General features: G+C 38.3%; 3 protein-coding genes across 6 annotated transcripts in view; 1 reads left to right on the top strand and 2 right to left on the bottom strand.

Annotated features, from left to right (window-relative positions):
- C15H7orf50 (chromosome 15 C7orf50 homolog) overlaps positions 1 to 21,431 on the top strand; it is a 122,117-nt gene that overhangs the window by 24,360 nt on the left and 76,326 nt on the right. The window lies entirely within an intron of this gene.
- Positions 571 to 7,990, bottom strand: LOC120759521 (uncharacterized). Its single transcript, XM_040078859.2, has 2 exons — positions 7,703 to 7,990; positions 571 to 1,780 (listed from the first exon to the last, which is right to left on the bottom strand). The coding sequence occupies exon 2, from the start codon at positions 1,727 to 1,729 to the stop codon at positions 713 to 715; it is 1,017 nt and encodes a 338-aa protein (XP_039934793.1). The 5' UTR covers positions 1,730 to 1,780; positions 7,703 to 7,990; the 3' UTR covers positions 571 to 712.
- Positions 18,808 to 21,431, bottom strand: part of GPR146 (G protein-coupled receptor 146) — a 46,341-nt gene continuing 43,717 nt past the window's right edge. For all 3 annotated transcript variants that reach the window (XM_040078860.2, XM_040078862.1, XM_040078861.1), the window contains one exon: positions 18,808 to 20,756. In XM_040078860.2, the coding sequence (XP_039934794.1) occupies positions 19,708 to 20,712 (1,005 nt within the window). In that variant the 5' untranslated portion in view covers positions 20,713 to 20,756 and the 3' untranslated portion in view covers positions 18,808 to 19,707. The remainder of the gene's footprint in view (positions 20,757 to 21,431) is intronic.

Below are 21,431 nucleotides of genomic sequence, written 5' to 3'. Positions count from 1 at the left end.
TTGGTGTAAGTCTAAATGCAAAGTGGAAGCTGAGAGTGCGTTAACAAAAGGCTTTCATTCTTGCACAAAGTTTTAATTAGCCATCCTGTTGATCTTTCCAGTTCAGTTCTTTACAAAGGACCCAAAGCTTTCCTTTATGGACCCGTATTTCCATTAATTTGATTTTTTTCTGTTTTTTTGGCACAGGAATTCAGACAAAAAATTCACTGCTTCTGCCACTGGAATTATATATACGAGTTATATACCAGTGTTATGGAAATAAGTAGTTTAAAGGGTAAGAAGTCAAAGGAGGAAGCACACATGAGAAAATGCTCTGGGTGCAGATTTTGACCTTTGTTCAAAGTTTCTTTCTGCCACATTTTGCAGCTCTGCTAGGTTATTGGTATTATTGGAGAAGCACAGTTCTATGGCAACAGTACTTATCTTTCTACCTGAATTTGAAGCAATGCTTGAAGAAAAATAGATTATTTAAATATATATGTATATATGAAAAAAAAACCCAAACAGCCTCAGACCTTGGAAGTTTTCTCACAGATCACTGTAAGTACTAGAACTGACCATCATTTTTCTTCCAGTACTGCTAGCTGTAAGATAGGCCAAGTTTGGGTTCTAAAGAAGGAACAATTGCCCTTTTTTTGAAGAAGTTAAAAACCAAACCAAACCCACAAGCTGAAAAGCAAAGTGGATTGACAGTTGTTTAGAAGAGCAAGTATTACTGAGACCCACTTTGATGGGTCGTGGCTGTTTCTGGTATTTCAAGGTGATTGCTGGCGTGGGTTTTCCTTCGGCACTTCTGTATGACTTTAAGTACTTCATCCTTGCACGGTTTATGAAAGCAAAGTATAACTACCAAACTAGCACAGCTCTCACAGAACAGCACTATTTCTGCAATGTTCATCACAAGCTCGTTCTTTGTAGTTCCAATGCTCCTCTGTAGTTTCAGTGTTGTCCTGAAGAGAATCATGACGTTATAAAACAGGCGGCAAATAAAAATTGTCACGCCGATCACGTACACGGCAGGGTAAGTGCGAATGTGCTGCTGCAAGGCTGGAGCTCCAGCAGGTGCTTCCTTAGCCCACAGAACAGTAAAACAGAGGATCTGGAGTAATGTTGGGATTCCAAACCCAAAGGTGAATTTAACAATCTCGTATTCAGGCCATGCAAATAATGGATCCAACTGGCAGTGTGCTTCCAGCTGATAATTGTCAGTGCCCACCAGCAGTGCCTCCGTCAGGGACAAACAGAAGGTGCATGCAAGTACAAGCCCAAAACACAAGATGGGTTTTTGGGTGGCTTTGCAGAGAGCAGTCCGTGGTGGAAATCTCTCCAGTAATAGTGTGAGAAGTGTCAAAATGAAAACATAGTGAGAATTGAAATAACCAAAGTTGAAAAAAAATGACAGCACGCTACAGGCAAGGTGGGTTGCTGTTAAATAGTCAGGTCTAGTGATGACAGTAAAGGACAGAAAAATCATTATGATATTGCTGATGGTGAAGTGTAGGAGAAGTAAGTCCAAGCTTTCTCTTTTGTTCTGTAAATGATTCCTTATGAAAATGATCAAAATACATATGCCAGCTATTAATCCTGTGGGTACAAAAAAGGCAATGTAACAGTGCATGAGTCTGGATATGATGTTTTGAGAAGCTATGACGGCTTCGATTTCTTCTGAGGAAGTGAAAGGCTGGCTCTTGCTTGGGTAGCTGATCCATGTCATGTTGTGAGAAGTCATCCTTCTTTCTGCACTGTGCTTATTTCCTGTTCAACGGTGTTTGAAACTGAACTGGAAAAGAAGGTGAAACAAGTTTTAAAGTACAGTTTTAATGCCTATTTTTGCATTGAATATATTATGTGCAGTCAGGCGTATGAACCATTTGTTCAGAATAAATGCAGTAATTTGTTGGTGGATTTTACACTCCTGTGTTATTACCCAAGTTAGCTTGCAATTATTTTAAGCCAGAGAAATCCTTTTTATTTTAGATGTGGTTTCTGCTCTTACCGCTCCCCCCTTTTCCTCACGATGCAGCTCAGCTTTGTGGACAGCCAGGATCCAGCACACTCATGTTGCTTGTGGAATATATGGAATATTGGCTGTTCAGTGGGTGACAAAGGAGCTGGCTCTGTTTAGGTGGAGCTGCTTTTCCTCCCCATCTCACAAAAAAAGGCCAAGGCAGTTTGCAGGGCAATCCAGTGTGTGGGCAGCAGCTCCAGCCACAAAAAGCTCCACTGTCCTGTCGCAAGGGTGGGAATTTGGTATCATTTGAACCCAGCTGCAGTCTCACACCACATACTGAGGAAAATGCAGAGATAATCACAATATGAGGCACGAGCCACATTCCTTTCTTTGTTTTAGTTTTGCTTCCTTTCTGTTCTGAAAAAAAGCCTTTCATAACTGCAGTCTGTACTGAGGAGCCCGTATAAAATTAATGAGAGTGTTTAAGAACTGTTATGAACAAACTGCTTTTATACTAAAACATCTTTATACATTAATAATGCTGTCATTTCTTAGATGTAGCTGTTGCATAAAATGGCCAAAAAAAAAAAAAAAAGCTTTCCTGCATGCTCAAATTTGAGAAAATGATTACTGGTGCATTATGGACTTGTTGATACAGTTTTAGCAAGGACCATTTATTACAGCTGCATTATAAATTCCTGGAAATAGGGAATTTTGAGAGTAATATGGATAGGCTGTTAGCTGTAATGACTCTGTGATATGTTGATATAATGATTTTGTTACTGTATAAATGCTTGGAGGCTCCTGTCTTTTAAGCCAAAAAGCTTTTATGAGAACATAATATGTACTTGTGAAAAACTGTAATGGATATGGATATATACATTTTCCAGACCACCTAAAAGCATAATTAGCTCAATTTCTAAGAGGAAATTTCTGTTCATCTTGTACTGATTGATGCAGAGAATACCATACCTTTTTTAGTTGGGAAGAGTAAATATATTTAAACATGAGATAATAAACCCACTATTCCTAATTAATTTGAAATGTCTAATTAAAAATGTTCCTCGGCACTGGAAAAAGTTAAAATAGGCGTTTTTACAGTGTAGAGCTTTTTCTAGGGAAAAAAAAAAATCTATTCACAAAGATTCTAATTTTGTGTTAGACTTTGGTGTTTTTACTTTGTTCTGTTTTACCTAAAACTGGTCTGAACAAGCAGGCAAAGACAGGACCGTGGAGTTCTCCTTACAGGAGTTTCTATAAGTCACAGTGGCAAGAAGCTACATACTTACTTGTACATAATGCCTTTTCCATAAGGGGATTCTAGTGATGTTAACTCTTGAAATGAAAGTAATGTTAAACAGGCAAAAATTCATAGAGATGCATTAATGTTTTTAAGCAGTGCTCATTATAGATAAGTCAGTGTCTTAATACTGTTTGACAGTTAATTTATGGTTGTTACCTCTGACACTACTTCACATTTCTGATATTTCTAATCTCGCCTCAAAATTGGAATTCTAATACTGGTTTTAATTAGAAAACTTGACTTATCAAAGTGGCTTTGATTAAATGTGTCTATAATCTTATATAATTATAATTTCATTTATAGAAAAGCGTGGAGTTATGTTTTGATTCGGCAGTGTTCTTTGTCCCTTTTTAAAGACAGAGTTTCTCCCTTTGTAGAAAAGGTTATTTTCTGAGAGATTCCCTTCCAGGAAGGACTGATGCAGCCAGGGAAGATGTTTTGTGTTACAGGTGGTCTTGCAGGAGGGAAAGGTTGGCTGGTCAGGCTCTGTTCCAGGCTCTGAGCTGGGGGTGCACTATGTAGGAAAGAACTGATGGGCAAGACAGGCAGAAGTCTCTGAAGCAAGTTAAGAGTCAATAAAATTTTGAAGCTTAAAAATAGTTTATTAAATATGAGCAATTCTTGTGTGTGAAACTTCTGATGTCTACAATTCATTTCTTCTTAAATACTTGGGAGGAGTCTCAAGGATGAAGGAAACCATAAGTCAAATTTTGATCTTTTGTTAGGAGAGAGATTTGAAGCTTAATCTGGGGAAGAATTGTGCCCACTTGAGCATCTGAGAGTCTGTTATCATCCCACACAATGTTAGCATCAAGGTTAGGAAATATTTACATTTAGAGTTATTCTACCAGAGCCTGCAGTGTTACCTGCAAATTCTGTCAGGCCTTTTGCAGGGCTGAATGAAAGAATTCAGTTCTGGTTCTGTGAACATCTCCATTATCTTCTCAGCAACTTTTATGGGCCAACTAACTGTGCTCACTGTGCTTGCATAGAATCTCAGAATAATTTAGCAACAGTTAACTTTTCTGGTAGCATCATTGCAAAGGAAACAAAGGATGTAGTTTGGGGTTTCACAGGAAATCATATGGCCTTATATCAAATTACAGGGAAAAAAGATGCCAAAACTTGAATAAATTTGAATTTGCTCAGGACCTGGCCTTGGTACTGATACTGGGTTCAATTATGTCCATAGCAATGTGTTTTTAATTTTATTTAAATACTCTTTGGGCATTTAAGACAAAGTAAGTCTTAATGCAGCATATTCCAGTAGCTGCAGCTTACTGTACAAGCAAGTGCATGATCTTGGTTTCTCTTTCTGTACCCACCAGCTTGCACATTGTGGTGTGTTATTCATAACCAGCACAGTGTTAAACAGAGGTTAAGGATGTGTTTTGCTCTCATTTGGTGTCAAGATGGATGCCTGAAACAGTTTCAGTTGTAACCACAGACATGAACATTATTGTTAAATAATTAACATTGATGCTTCCTCTCCATCTAAATATTATTATCCTCACCTAAGTGTATGTTTTTTAAATTACCTCATCTGAGGAAAGGATTAAATTAAACAAAAGGAATCTCTTTAGCCTAGAATTAACATGCTCACTTCAGGGAAATAATAGTGCAGCTATATATTTATAATTATAATCAGTGTAAGTATTAGAATTCTGAGCTAAGGAAAACATTTTAGGTGTGCAGTTTTAAAGGGAATTACCTTAGGATTCCCACACAAACAAAATTTTACAAAAAGAGCGAGTTGCTTGCAGCTTGGCTGTGGCTAGTCAGTGTGAGTATAATTCTTGTTTGAATTTAATAAAGTGCTTATTACAGAAGAACAAATACCTCCTAGCAGTTTGTAGCCAATTCTAAAATATTTTTAGTTTGACAAATAAGATTAAAGTCAATGCTGTAGTTATTAACTTTCCCCCTTAAATTATTCTAGAAGCTTAAAAGAATCACAGTGATAATGTCAGTTCCTCTTTTCATATTTGTTTCTGGTGTCTCACTATTAAAAGGAGCAAATGGCAATTTGGAGCTCAGATGGTGGTAGGAAAGGTTCGAGTGCAGGGGGTACAATCAGATGTGCCCAGTTCTTCCTACAAGCTGAAACACATGTGCATTCTCTCTAAAAGGGTCACCCTACCTGTATATTTCTGACAGTCTGTGGGGTTTTTTTTTTCTTTTTAATATTTTGTCTCTTCATAGTGCTTTCAGTGAAATTTGAGGATATGTGGCACTTTCCAAGATGCATTGCTCATCACCACATGTAGTGGCTGCATTGGTTTTCAAACTGGGGTTATAAATTGAGCCCTGCCAGAGCAGCCTGACTCCCTTGCAGCCCCTGCAGCTAATGGATTGGGAATAGTCCCACATGGCACAACCTCTCTGCACATTTATATACATCACAACAAGTAGCTTTAGAGATTCCTGTGACTGCAAGGTGCTCATCTGTCATGTAAATCAGCTCTTAGAAATTCTCTTTCCGCTTTTAAAACGTTCCCAAAGCATCAAGTTCATGCTTAGAATAACAGTGGGATGAAGGAGCTCACAACTTCTGCTGTAGTAGTATTAATGTTTGCAAATTTTTACAGACTTCTGGTAGTACTAATTTGATTTAATTTAAAATAAAAATATATGTTCCATGGGAGCAGCAGAAGGTGGTTTATTCCTCACATGATGTTTTATTTCAGAATATTCATACCACTGGCCACATCTGTTTTTTCAAAATACTTGTAGCTTCCATCTTAAAAAAAATGTAGGGAATTTATTATGTAATTTTCCTCTGCTGTGAGAAGATCTGGTGTTCCCTCAGTTCTTGTCTGGTTCTTGGATTTATTGCAGGGGCATTCTGGGTTTTTCTGGTTTTTTGGTTTTTTTTTCCAAAATGCACGTAATGTTTATGCTCTGCTGTGGTGTGGGTGGAGGGGGTGACGACAGCAGACAAGTCCTCTACTCTTTCAGTGGAATCTGTCAGCTTGCAGTGCAAACACCTCAAGACCTGAATTATTTTTTTCACTGTGACAAAAACTGACTTCATTTCCATTTAGTCATAGTAACTGTGGCAGAAGCCAGGTCTATTACTGTTTGTTTTATGATTAGTTACTGAGGGAAATTTGCAATATGCTACTTGGTTTATCTTTGTGTTGTCATGCTCCTGTGTTTTGTCCCTTTATATCTCAGGTCCCCCTTACTTTAATTTGCCATCAGTCACATCACAAATCCTTCCTTAACTCTGTGTGGCCTCACTTTTTTCTTGGATTTTTTTTCCTCTTTCTATCCCTGTTTCCTCCCTGTAATTTAGCAGTTAAAGCAAACATACGTTAGATTTTCACGTTCTGAAGCACAGTGAATACCTTCCCCTTCACTTCCAACACAGTGAGCACAGTGTTCAGAAAGCAGTTTAAAAATAGCAAGTTGTGAAAGGACTTTCAGTGCTGAGGGGAACCTCGTCCCTAAGATTCCACTGGGTCTGGGTTCCCCATCCCCACTTTGATGTTTAACTTTTGCAAAAGGGGGGCTTGCTTTCAAGGAGACTTGTGTTTATTTGAAGTCTAGAAGGAAGAGCTCCTAAACCAGGGAATTTTCTCCCTGGCAACCAGAACTCTTCCTCTGTAAAAGGTTTGGTAGGAGCTGTCTTCCTGCATTCTGTCAGCAGCCTTTAGAAGGAAAATATTCTTTCATCCAGTCATAAGGCAATACACATAACATTGCTTGTGCGACTCTGCTCTTGGTGGGGATGTCCTGCATCAGCTTGAGAGAACACGTGGTGTGGAGGGAGAAGATGTCCTTTCTGCTCACACTACGGCTGCCAAGTTAAAAGATGGGACAGCTTGCAGTGTATGAGAATAAAATGTGAAATACTGTATTCATCTTTCTTGTAAGAGCTCAAGTCCTACTCTTGGGCAAGTTTTTGAAGTAGTAAAGACTTAAGAAATCCCACCTTTAACTTGTGAAAAAAGCAGTTCCTGAGAAACCGAAAGCTTTTGTTTTTACTTTTCTAGCATATGAAGGAACTAACAGTAACTTAAACATAATCCCCGAACTGGAGCACTGACACATTTCCTGTCCTATGCAATGCCTGTAGTGGAGTTAAGATTATTTGACAACGTGCATCCTTTAAAAGACTGGTTTTAGGCAATGGTTGGAGTTGTTTGTCCACACCACTGAACAGTATTTCATCATCCACCTCCCGCTGGTTCAGTGGGAGTGAAGTACTTACTGGAAAACAGTCTTCACATTTTCTCTACTTAATGCCCAGCCTTATCACAAGTTTCAGCTTCATTACACATTTCTGCTTTCTGAGAACCTTTCCCAGATACGGTATTTTACTTTGTGTAGCTCAAATGTTGCTAAAAAAGGGAAAACTAAGAACTTTTAATTACAACCTTAACTTCATTATTTGAGCCTCTTAAATAAGACATTGCATATTCAAAGTAATATAAAGCACTTACCTTTTCAAGGAATTGTTCCACAGAAGCAACAGGCTGAGCCTTTCACTGAGAAATGTCAGATGAAATACAATTATTGTTTGGAGCTTATAGCCCTTTCTGTCTCTGTAGAAAGCAGAGTGTGTATATTACAATAACTCCTTCAGCTGCTGTACATCACGGCGAAAAATCCAGGCGCTTGCTGAATAAAAACATGCAGTTCTGTAAGAGAAACAGGAACTTGGCTGAAGTCATTCAAACCATACACGTTGCATGTTTAGCAAACCTATGGTTTCTCCATCATGTGACTTTAAAGTTCAGATTCTCCTCTGCAACGAGATATTTTGGAACAGAAAAGTAGTGTTTGTCCCTGCCATTTCTAAGTATATGAGGCCATCCAGTGGATTTTTTTTTTTCCTGTTCATGAAGTAATCCTACGCTCACTGGCCAGCCTTTGCAACTGCATTTTTTCCCAGTGCGCTGTTGGAAGTGCTAGAGGTCTAGAAAAGGAAAAGCCTGTGGAATAAATACCACGCCACGCCCTTTGCTTAATACAACAAAAGCTCAACACAAAGCAGGGCATGTCAAACCATTAAGATCCCTGCTTAAAAATAGGTGTATTTCTATCTTCCAAGGGTCCTGGCTCTTGGAATATTCCTGTTATTGTATACAAGCAGTGAATTATTTTTCCAGATGCTCTGCAATGACCATGAGGTGTTAAAAGACAAGACTTTGAGTATGAAGGATGTTTTGGGTCTGGCTCAGCATCAGTCAGTGACTATGTTGAATAGTGTTCTTAAAACCTTAGATATAAATAAGCAGGAAAGGGTTGGCTCATGGGTTTTTTTTAGCCCAGCCCGTCTGTCTGGGATGTATCAGCATCATGTTTTCTTACACCAGCTCATGGGGTAGGGCATTTCTGATGTAATCTTCCAGTAACCTGCAGTGGCGTTTGTGGGTTGAGAGGATAGTTTGTGACCAGTATTATCAGCACTCTGTTTTCATGGCTTCCCACTTGTACTTTAACAAAGATCACTGAAAACCACATGGAAACTGCCAAAATATTTCAAAGAAGTGAAATCAGACAAATGTGTATGAGTCTAAATTTCAAAACCAGTTGTGGATTACCTGGAGAAGGTATTTTCGCAGTTGGTCTACATTTTCATCTGAAGGTTAGCGCTACTGCTCCAAATACTTGCTTGAGGTTAGAGGTAGATTGGATGGAGGGTTTTGGGTTGCAGCAGTAGCTCAGAAACATTTCAGGTTGAAGGTTCACATTCTTTGCAAAGTAACTGTCCTCCAGAGCAGTTCTTCAGTAGTTCAGGGGCTTTGTGAAATGTGATTTCCAATGAGCTTTATTCAGAATAATTCACACAGAGCCTTTGGTTTTGATCATCATATGTAGCAGTTTGTTGGACTGGGTAGGTTTTTTTATTATTTCCCTTTTATTTACAGTAGTTCCTTCAAACTGTGACAGAAAACCTTGGGCGAAGTGGCAGTGTAGTGCAGGTGTTTCATATATAGCATTTCCCTGGGAGCTGCACCTTAGTCCAGGCTGATTCTGTTAATGTTAAATTCTTATAGTCAAGAATGGTAAAGAAAAAATACACATTGTCGTTACATGCAAATCAGGTGATGCTTTTATTTTTCTGTTGGTTTTTCAGTAAAGATGCAAATTTCAAGTGTTACCTTATTCTTTCTAGGACTGAGGGCTGTGCAGAGAGCACAGCAAAAACTATGTAGGCATAGTGAAATGATTGTTTTAGAAATTACAGAAAAAAATTCAGGGAGGTTTTGGTCATCAACTTAACTTTTTAGCTTCCAAAATGGATCACGTGTGGACTCGAGGCAATGCTGAACAGTTGCAACATGGTTTTGTTGCTGTACTTTCCACTGGAGTGCTTTGAATAGGTCTGTTATTGATAACCCTGGGCCCTGCTGGGGATGGGAGGGTGAAACTAAAATTATTTCTTGGCTGAGGGCCAGCAACCAACTGCTGGGGGTTTATATCTTTTTGAATTTGCCTTGGGTGGGTGTACACAAGGTTATCTGTCTGTGCCCTTGGTGTTTATTAGTAAAAGAGAGGCAAATCAATGACCGCGCCAATTGAAGGAATTTTCAAACCGCTCTTTACCAAGGTTTCAGTGACTCTGAGTTAATGAGCAGTGGGTGATCAAGGAGTAACTCCCGTGCAGATAGATAAGCCCTGACACAGCAGTGCTGAGGCCACATTTCCTGTAACTCAGTAACCTCAGCTTTGACAATGCATGGGCTGGGTAAGCAGAGCTCCAAGGGAACTTATCTGCTAATGAGACAATTGTATAAATAGAATCGGAAAAGTAAAAAGAGAGAAGCTATTTCTTACCCCTCCCATCTTTAAAAAGAAAAAGTAATCCAAGAGAAAGCGCCCATCTTTAAAATGCATTCACCTTTACAGGCGTTAGTTCATACTTTGTCTGAAACCTGTATTAAACTTCATTATTCATTAGTATTTAGGGAGCAAGAACATGTTTCCTACTTGGAATCAGCTGCAAGTAACACAACACAATTTCAGAATTGTACACAGCTTGAGAGAGACACACATCAGAAAGCATCACATTGTACAGGTGGAGAAACTTCGCTATAGAGAAATTCATTCTTCCAAGGTGATGGAATAAATTGAAAGCCAGAGGAGAAATAGAAGTTAAAAAATAAAAGTTTCCCAACTCTGTATTCTTTGTTCTGTTTGGACTTTGCTGATTCCCATCCCGATAGCTGCAATTCTGCCTCATCTATAGAAACAAAAGAATTGTTGAGGTATGTTAAAAGCTCCCAGGTGGAGTTTGGGCAGCAGCTTGCTGTGTTGTTACTGTCACAGTTAATGTGTTAGTAAAATAAAAGCAAAATATTGCTGTTGTGTGACCAGCTGCATCTTGCCTTAGAAAAAACAATAAATCAGTTTGTTTAATTTGCTTAAATGATCACAGGGTACAAGTCATGAGAATAGTGCTCAGTTGTGTAAAGGTTTCATAAAGCTCCAGAAAATGGTTAAGTGATTGTATTTGGGAGGATTCATAATGTCATAATTATTTTTATTAGTGTTTTATGGATTTATGATTTTTTGGGTGAAATTTCTTAGCATGTATTAATTTGTTTGCTGTCAGTGGAGAAGGTTGATGTGTGATGGTGTTCTAGATAGGATGGAGGCAGGAAAGGTGAAGTTACAGAAGTGAAATAATTGTGAAGTGCTGTGGCAATATTTAGGGATTGGCTGATAACATACAGCCACTAACCACCTATAGTGTGCTGTGGTGGGCAAAACTGGGGTTTATTTTTGAACACAACTGTTCATATGGCAAAATAAGTATCTCCAGTACTAAGTGACAGATGTTCCTATCAAAAAAGCAGATGTGAATGACTTTTTTTTTTTCTTTTGCCAACACCAATAATTTCTCTTAATTGACCCATATTACTGATGTGTTTAGTAGAGCACACATCCCTGACAGGAGGTTTAATTTGAAGTGAAGGCTCTTTCTCTCATATCCCTGTGTGCCAGATGAGAGAAACTTCTCCATCTTGTCTAACACTGTCAGTCTGGCTTGTGAGATGCTGCAGCCCTGGAGATTTCAGTCTTTTTATTCTCTGGCTTCAGGCAGATCCGTCTTGTAAAGTATTATGGAGATGGTGATCTTGTCTTGCTCATCTTCCTTCTGACCCGTCCTGATCAGTTGTTCAGCAGAGCTGCAATGCTCAGCTGAGCATTAGAGCTCGTGTTTGCTTGGTGCTGCATCAAACAGCACAGGGTGGTCAAGGATCCTGGAGACCAGAGGCTGCAGCAGCCTTCTGTTAGTCGAAGGACTGGACTGGATTCTAGGGGTAGTGATTATTGTTAGGGAGCTAATCCTGCATGAGGAGCCCAAAGTTTATTTTCAGATCACACTGTTGTCTTCTGCTCTCAGTTAACTTATCTTTTCTTGCCTTTTGGATGTAATGTTATTAAGAAAACCATCCCTGTGTAGAATGATAGGATTGTTTTGGATATTAAATGACTGTTATTGCCTATACCCAGGTATATTATGATGAAAAGCAGTTGCTTTGTTACTGGAATTTTGAATTGTGCAGTTTTGTTTCGAAGATGTTTTTCATCAACTGCCATGTATTTCCACCTTAATTTTTCCTCTACTGTTGTCATGTAAGAAGAAAATAACTTGAGTGTGGGATATAAGCCACTGTGTTAGTCAAAGATTGCTTTGACTCTATTCGGCTGAGCTTAAATATTGGGAGCTTTTCTTTGTGGCATTTTAAGGCATTAAAGCCACTTATATTAATGCAATACCTCAAAATTCCTGGGGGAAAAAATCCCTCTAATTTTTGAGAGAAGTATCTGTTCTAGGGCTTTTGTTACATTGATGCACAGTTGCCAGTCACACTGTAAAATTTTTCTTGTGAAAGGTCTTGCTTTTAATTCTATATATGTTTAGTCTTACTTGACAGCAAGCAAATTTGTATCCTTGATTAAAACATTGTAGAACATTAGGGCTTTGACATTAAAAAGGACACCCCTCTTCCAAAAACCCCAAACCCCAAAACATGAGGGAAGTTGCACAGAGAACCAAAAATCGCTAGTTGGAAGAAAGTTGAAGGAATTTTGTTTATGGATTCATTTTAGAACAAAAACCTCACGTGGCTTTATTGTATTATATTCCCTGCATGTTTGCTTTAAGTAGGGGTTTTTAGAGTGTGGTTGTTAAAGTGGAATTCAGTTGCTTATACTTATTTATAAGGTACATGGAGCAGTGAAATTGTAACATTTGACAGTTTTACTCTCTCTGCTTGGATGGGGTTAAGAAGCCCAGGCTGGCAATGTTTATCCATAAGCACTGGTTATTAATGATTACCTGCACCTCAGGGGCTGGTTCTAAATCAACATTTCTTCCTTTTTTTTCCTTAGAGCAGCCATGCTCGGTGCTGTGTGATTGCTGCCTTCAAATCTCAGGGTTCCTTGCCTGTGGTTCACTATTAGTTGTTTTATTATTGGCTTATCTGAGCACTGTTTGTAATCTAAGTTGTTTTATAAACAGTATTTTATTATTATTACTATACAGTAATGTTTCTATCAATCACAAAATAAATTCCTCAATACAGGTAAATCATCCATGTAACTCAGCTGCAAGAGCTCAGAAATTGCCTGTATTTCAAAATAATATTCTGCTAAAAGATGGAAAAAAGCTTTTTCTAACAGCAAGTTTTAATAAGAGAATTGGTCTCTGCATAGCACTGCTGGTGCTAAAATGATTACTTAATTGCACACAAGCTGGACCTGAAAAATTTCAGACTTTTCTCTTAATTAAGAAATCTATTTCATTGTGAACTAGTGAAACCATACTTAATTAGAAAGAATTACAATACTCTGGAGCTGAACGGGAATGGCACTTGCTTTGGTCTTTGAGCATCTTGTCAACCACAATGGCTAATAACAGATGTTTCATGAAACAATACAAGAAACATGTGCTTTTTAATAAATATTTCTTCTTTCTGAATAGTCAGACATAGTAGCCTGGTTAAATATCCTTCTATTAGGTTTAAAAGCAAAATTAACCATTGTTGAGATTTGTTTCTTGCTATGGAATTGTCTCTTACCCACCTCACAGCCGCAGTTGGTTGTCCAAGTTGAGGTTAATTTTGTTTCCTCTAAGTACTTGTAGCAATCCCCTCACTGCCTGCAGGCAGGACCAGCTGCACAAATTTGTGTTTAACCAGAAACTGGGACTGAATTTCTTTTTTTTTCCCCCTAAAGTGTAATTTAAATCTAACTAATTATACTGCTTACTGCTTTTGAGAACTGCAAGAGCATTCTGCCAGTGACCACCAGATGGAGTTTCTAAAACAGCTTTGATGAACAAATACCAGAATTCATTTCAAAATGATCTTTTAGAGGTTTTGGCGATAAGAAACAGTGCAGAAATTCTACCGATTTCAAGATAAATTTTAGCTTACTTTTTCAAATTTTGGGGGGCTTAAATTAGGCTTTTCAGTTCACTTTGTAGTCAGTAATTGTACTGAGGTTGCATGGCAGGGTTTGGATAGCAGAGGCAGGGAGGGTTCTGTGAGAAGCTGCCAGAAACTTCTGTGTGTCCAACAGATCCAATTCCAGCAGAGCCCAAGGTGGACCTGTCACTGGCCAAGGCTGAGTCCATCAGTGCCAACAGCAGCACCTCTGGGATAGTGTATTTAAGAAAAGGGGAAAAAGCATGCAAGTACTTTTTAAACTGGATAAAATAGATTCACTTCTGCTTATAAATCTTGTTTTAAGGAACTTTGGATAGAAAGGGGTTTTTAAAGTATATTTTTATACTTAATTCACAAATACTCTGATGAGAATCCTGTGTTTTAAAATCTTTTTATTGCCATGATTTGTAATAATACGGGAATTCTGCCTGCTGCAGACTGTGAATATTTTTGACAATTCTTGTGCATGTAATTAAAAGTGCCAGTTCTTTAGAAGGAAGGGAATATAACGAAATCACATGGAATTTCAAGGTAGGGGAAAGACTTGGTGGGAAGAAAGTGGGATGACAAAGGAGATAATAGATCCTCTGCTCTCCTGATGGAAAAAGAATGTAGTCAGCATATGTCAAAGTGTTTTGATATATAATGGAAAACTTAAGGAATTCAACAGAGGAACCATTTCACACTTCAGATTTGTTGCCATGGCAGTCTGCACAGCTGCGTTTGTACCATTAGATTGCTTTCACTTGGCAAAAGTATTGCACAAGATACTCAATAAATACACAAGATTTTGCTTATTAACAGACCACATAAATTAATTTAGGAGCAGATGTTTAGCATTCATCAGTGCATTGAGCACTTCACAGCTGCAGAAGCTTAGGCAAGAATCAATTCCTCTCTGAATCCTCAGTGAACAGTGGAACTGAGAGTGACACTTGGGCAGGTTCTGCTTTTCTTGGGTCCTACCGGTCCTGGGCTCCTGCAGTGAAGCTCACAAGGTCTCCAGCCTAGACACTGCACTACTTTCATTTTTATTAGGCAGTGATAAATGGGGCATTACCGATGCACATATACCCACAGAACAAAAATGTAATTGAATCTTCATTTTAAACAAGGAAAAAAGAAGGTGTTACTTCCTTCTGAGGTTTGTGGTAGCAGTGTGGTATTTTCTTCACAACCTTGGGGCCTATTCTCCTATTAGACAGTAGTTGAGTATTTTCTTTGAGTGCTCCAGAATGTGGTTGACTTCTGTGATAATGGGTGATTCAGGTGCCATGTCAGCCTGGCTTGTACTAGTGTAAACATCTTGACTTTGTTCAACCTGATCAACCCTTTTTACTTGCATTTATGTAGTTTTTCACTCTTCAGAAACCTGTGGGCTTGTGCACTTGCTGCTTGTTAACTAACTCTGTTCTCAGTGAAGATCCTTCATTCTGTGTTGTATATGTGGGGTTTTACTAATCCAGCTGAGAAACAGCCTTTTTGTTGGTTGTATCCAAAAGCTCTGTGGAATGAAGGATCAGAAAATCACTGCTCTGTACTTGTTTGGAGATGCTGGCTCTCGTATTAAAGAAAACACCCTTTAAAGCACTGTGTGGAAGTGAGGGCATCCTGTCAGATACTAGGCTTTGCTTAAATGGTGTAATATTGCAACTTCCACTCTGAGAACTGCCATTTTCATTTATTTCTGTCTGGGAGTTAAAAGTGCCTTGGACTGAGGGTTTTCCTAAAGAGTTTACCAATACTCATTTTAAATACAGTTTGCTTTTACTTGCTGTCTTCCTACACTTCACAGAACACCGGAAGGGAACAAATGAATAATTTTGAAAGTATAGCCAAGAAAATACTTTCATATACGTAAGGGTAAATGAATTGATCCATGGGGAGTAATCTTTTGGTTCTGTGCAGTGGTTACTGTAAAGAACGTGTTATAAGGTATCCTAGGTTCTTAAGAGCTGTGTTTCCTTTGGGAGGCCAGAGGTGTGGATTATTTTATTATGTTGTTCTGAGAACCAAGAGAATTTCTGCAGGAAGCTGATTGTGGCAGCACAAAGGAAAGGAAGTTGTCAGGATGTGGCCAATGTCTGCATTGATCTCCAGGTGCACTGTTATTCTGCCTCATTAATTGCAGGATTCTTTATGCTGAAAATGGCGAGGTATGTGCCTTTTAGCTTTCATTCTCAGCCAACTTCATGCTGATGAATAATAAGATTTTAATAATGTCTAATTAAGGCTTGGAAATTTGACATGCAAGTCGTGCATTTTGTTATGTTTTGATTCAGTGAAGCCATATGAGTTTAACTTTGTTTACAACAGCTTTTTATCAAGAAAGCAAAAAAGAAAATAATCACACATTTTATTGACCATGTACACTTGAACACTTTTTATTGAGAATGTATTATGAGTCAATACTTCCTTCATGAAGCTTCCCAGAAAGTCCATTTCTGTAGTATTTTGACATGGTATTGGAGTCCACAACTCTTCATTGTAGTAGAACCAGGAATTTTCTAGTGGCTGATCACCTTCTTTTATTAACTGAAATTAAATCTCCAGAGACCAGCAAAATTTGATTCTGAAATGTAAACTTTTGAAACTAGGACCTCTACTAAGTTGGTCAACCAGGACCTGTCTTGAGCTAGGTGTGTTAATAACTCACATAGAAGCAGAGCATGACATTTTTGTTAGTTCATTGATTTGACTTAATTAGCAGTTCAGCAAGAGGGCTGTAAGCCATAGATCAATTCAAATATTAAGTTTAATTTTATGAGAAAATAACACTGTTAATATGGCACTTAACTAGTGCTTATTTTCTAGTACACATTATATACATACAGAAGCATACAGTACACCTTCCTGTTCAGAGGTTTACATTTAAAGGATACACTTTTAGAATAATTTAATAAACTCTTTGCAGATTCTTTTTACATCAGCAGGCTGATTTTTATCTTGCATATATACAGTATTTTATTCATATCTATTTAAATGTGTAATAGATAAGTCCCTATTTACAGTCACCAGAAACGTTCAGATATTTGAAATGGAAAGGCCCCATTCTTGAGAACTTTGTGTATTAAACCTTTGTCCATAAAAGCTCTTCCTAATTTATGATACCTTGTATTTCCTTAAGTGTTTTACTGAACTTGCTTCTCTACTGTATAAATACTGCAAAGCCCTCTCTTTTTAGGATACAGCTTTTTAAGATCTACCAGATGAGGATGCTGCAATTAAGTTCAGAATTTCCTTAGGAGAACAGCAGCCAGGCAGATCCACGGCACACTTTCTTTGAGGCAACTAATACATCAAATTAACTTTTCAAAGAGGTTGAGTGGATAGCAGTCTTGTTCATTAAATTATCCAAGTTGTTGTATCTACGATTGCCATCGCATTTAGTGTTTATAAAGGACACAGACAAACATCCGTAGCTCTGTTGCAGTAAAAAAGATTAGGAAACAATCAGATCGGATACCCCACAGGTAAATTCCATAAAAATTTGTCTTTCTACATATCTTAAATAGCAGCTTCCATTTAACTAATAAATTTCTTTGTAACGTGGAATCACTGAGTAAGATTTGGATCATCGTAAAGAAGTCAGTGTGATGAAGTAAACACGAGCACTGAATGGTACCAGGTGTGCAAGACAAGCAGGGGTGGGAGAGAAATGAAAGTTAAATTGCGCAGAGAAGTGAATAAATGGTGAGTTATATAAGAGCCATCATCTGAAACTGAGAATTTAACAAGGAGAGAAAGGAACAGAAATAAAGGCAACAGTTCTTTCAGAGACACAAAATAAGATGTCTTAAGAGAAGGAGGAAATGGAAGTCAGGAAGCAACATGGAAGTTGAAATTGCACTTAAAGTTGCCTGCTCAGCTACACTGTTCTGGCAGTGTCCCAGTTCTGAAAGCCTCTATCCACACCAGATAAGCCAGTTCCTCCCTGCTGGAACTCCTCATGCATAATGGCACAGAATTTCTTTAACAGATTTTTACGTGAGAGATTTAATGTGGTGCGTTAAGAAACCTAATTTTCCTCAGATGGGAAGGAGGAGCCTGTTTGCTTGAGAGCTGTAAGGATTTTGTTCTTAAGCACTTCTGTGTGTAAGTGAGCTTGAATGTTCAAGATGTGTAGAAATTCATAGAATATCTCTCAAGGTGGGCAAAACCAGGAAAGCAGCAAGTATCATGTCTGTCAGCATAGAGGCACTGTAAATGCATGTGAGAGTTGGACACAGTGATAAGGAACAGCTTCAGTGCTTAACGTGGTTTTCATCAACAGGCTAAAACTGGAACCACCACAGAAATAGATTTACTCTGTAGATTTTAGGAGTTAAAAATATTCAATGAAATATGAAAAGCTCTTAAAAAAGAGTAAAGATTAATGGAAGGTCTTCCACCAGGATGTTGATATCTTAGAGATGCTTGTATGTAAAGAGGATAAGCAATGGTGACTATGGGAAGAAATTGCTTGATGGGTAAAGATCTGAAAGGTCTGTTCCTCACTTGCTTTTCACATAGAAGTTTAGTATGCATCTCTGCTGACACACTAGAAGCAGTTACCAGAAAAGATTGTGCTCTGAGCAATGGGAAAGGTTCAGTTCTCATCTTGCTCCATGTTTTTTTCTATACCAGAAGCTTGAAAAGTCACATTTTTTAATTATGTCATGTGGAATTTGAGTTGTCTTGTGACAGGTTAAGCAAGAAAATTATGCTGTAGCATGTATCAAGTGATAAAAATGTCTTGTGGCCCCACACCAGTGGGAAATTATCAACTTCACTTATACCCCCCCTCTTGTCATTAATGCAACAGCAGCATAAGAACACGTAGGTTTTGGGTCAGTGCTTTGTAGTTTGTTGTAACTTTTTATGTGCTTTCTGCAGCATGTCTGTGTTTTTCACGTATTTCATATAATCACTAAAATTTGGTGATCTGGATTGGATTTCTTCATCCCTCCTGTGAAAGTAGACTTTACTGTGTATCCAAGAATCCCAATGGAAGGCTTTTTTGAGAGGTTGACAAAGAGCTGTTGCTGACTGGGATTCCTATATTGAGGAATTTTATATGGTTTCCAAACCTCCACTGATGTCATAGATTAAAGAGCGTTTAATTTATTTGTTGCAAACATATCCCTTGAAAATACAAAATGTTAATCATAAACATATTTATTTTTTAAGATAATTTCTCTTGTTACATGAACATATGTGGACCATAACACTTAGCCAGACAATCATTACTAGTTAAATTCTGATTTAACTTTGTAAACCACTGTGTCCTTCATTTTAGTATGTGGAACAAACATCTCCAAGTTCCGTCAGAATTAGTTAATAAATATTTCTGAATTCCTGAAATGTTTTAGGATACAAACAAAGCACTGGAAAATTAAAACACACTTGTGTTATTTGTTGTAACTAAAAGAAAAATAATTTCACCGTAAATGTTAAAACAAATTAGTTTGTGTGAGAAAATAATTTCTGAAAAAAGTAAATTAGGCTTCTTTTAGAGGGGATTCAGTGATGGAGAAAGAAATTAAATAATTTAATTTATAATTAACATTTACTATTTGGACATGTATAATTGGATAATATGATCTTCAGTAAAGATCATCTATATAATCTTCATTGAAAAATGCTAGCTACTTCATCAAGGATAGCACTATCACTTCTTTGTATAGAAAACAAGGTAATACCTTTTTCTATACAAGATACAAGGTGCTGTGTCTTCAGTCAAGACTTCAAGAAACTGCTTAGTGATTTCTTCAGACAGGAAGATCAGAGCAATGAAAAAAAGAGTTTATCCTTTGTCACCAGTTCAGTGCACTGAAGGTATCCACTGTCACAGGTAATGCAGCACGTAGGCCAGAGCCTCACACCACTTCAGCAAACAACTACTGGAAAATTAAGACTGTTGCATTCAACTGCAGTGGAAGCTCCTTCCAGCCTCTCGGCTGGGACTCTCAAACATCTCTGAGTGCCAACACAGCAGCGTCACAGTCCCAGCACTGAGCACCCAGTGCCGCAGTCACAGAGCACCAGGGATTGCGTCACACCTATGTCATGACCTGCTGTACAACTGTGCGCTCGTGAGAACACCCTTGGTTCCCACAGTGTATCTTTTTAAGCAAACGTCGTAATTTGTTTGGAAAGTTCTTGTTAATGTATCTGTAGAGCAGAGGCATGACAAAGCTGCTGGAGAAAGCCAGGAATTTTGACAAAATCGTGGCGAAGTGTAATATTTGAATGGAATTTACATCTGGAATTTTTCCTCGTAGGTTAGTAAATGTGCTTACTAAGAGAATGACATAATAGGGTGTCCATAGGGTGAACTGTGTGCAGACTGTGGCAATCAGAAGCCTGTGCACTGACGGATCCAGGCGCCCAGTGTCCTGATCCAGTGGCGTGGCCTCCTTGCGTATCCGCAGGATGAGCGTCAGTGCGTAGAGAACAGCGATGGCGGGTACAACGTACCCGATAAACACCATGATGGCATCTGCTGCTTCCTGGTTCTGCATCTTGGAACACTCAATTATTTTGGTGGACACGTGGTTGCAGACGTAGAACAGGAGCGATGAAAAGCTTGTGAGCATGGCACCGCCCCAAATGAACCCGCAGACGTGTTTGGTGTTGTACACACTGGACATGTAAGTCCTGGGCAGGGCACGTTCGATGTAGTAGTCCAGACTGAGAAGCGTGGTAGAGTACATGGTAACTAATGATGAGACGTTGAATAAAATAAGGAAGGTAATATAAACTTCATTGTTGGAATTCCAGATGGCCCATTTTGTATTGGCAAGACCCAGCAGGTACATTGGTGCCAGAGTGTTGATGATGAGACCGGCAATGGCAATGTTGACAAAGTAAACATCTGGCATAGTCATAGTAGCTTTGTTGTAGAGGTTAACTAGGACCAGCAGGCCATTGTAACAAAGGCCAATTGGGAAACATATAATGAGGTAGAGAAGGGAAAAGATGGAAAGCACAAGGTCGAAGTCATGGCAGAGACGCTGGTCCTCACTGTTCTCGGTACTGTTGATTAAGGCTTCACAGCTCCACATAGTGATTTTAGCTTTTGTGTCTTCTTTGCTGGTTACCAGCTTTTCTGTAGAGAGAGAAATAGTGAAAGTGTTGCTAAAATATTACATCGTAAATGAAATGCAAATTACTGTGAAGAAAACATTTTGAACTTTAAGATTATATACATCACATAACTGACATTGATAGTCTAGAAGAAAGTAAACTGTCATTCAAAATTTCATTAATACATGTTCTGTAGTTTTGATTTAAATTAAATTAGTGGTAATTTAGTTGATATAGGACACTCAACAGAAGTAAACGGTAAACTATCAGTAAGTACTGATGTGTATATGAATACTAATGCAATTTTTTGAAAATTGTCAAACAATACCTTGTATATAGCTTAAAACATATAAGGGTAACTACTGACGAGCAGAAGGACATAAACTGAAGCATAAATCTTCACAGTATGATGGGAAGTAGAGATCTCCTAGTATCTTAAGTAAGCTTTACCTTAAAAAAAGAAGTTTCTTAGGAGGCATATCCAAGGCAGTATGGTGGATGAGTACTGGATCACTGATAAAATTAACAAAGACTAGAGGATACTGGGAAATGAGGGGGCGTTGATTTTGGTTTTGTTTTTTTTTAAATAGGTCAGTTTGTATTCAGACTTCCAACCTTATAACCATTTAGTTTAAAAAAAACAATGGACCTCTGTAGTCCAGGGAACCTAATATCAGGGCAGCCTGACTTTCCAAAA

Source organism: Hirundo rustica, chromosome 15, assembly GCF_015227805.2.
Source record: "Hirundo rustica isolate bHirRus1 chromosome 15, bHirRus1.pri.v3, whole genome shotgun sequence".
Classification (NCBI taxonomy): Eukaryota; Metazoa; Chordata; class Aves; order Passeriformes; family Hirundinidae; genus Hirundo; species Hirundo rustica.
The sequence above is the reverse complement of the archived record's forward strand: the minus strand, read 5'-3'. Positions and strand labels throughout refer to the sequence as shown.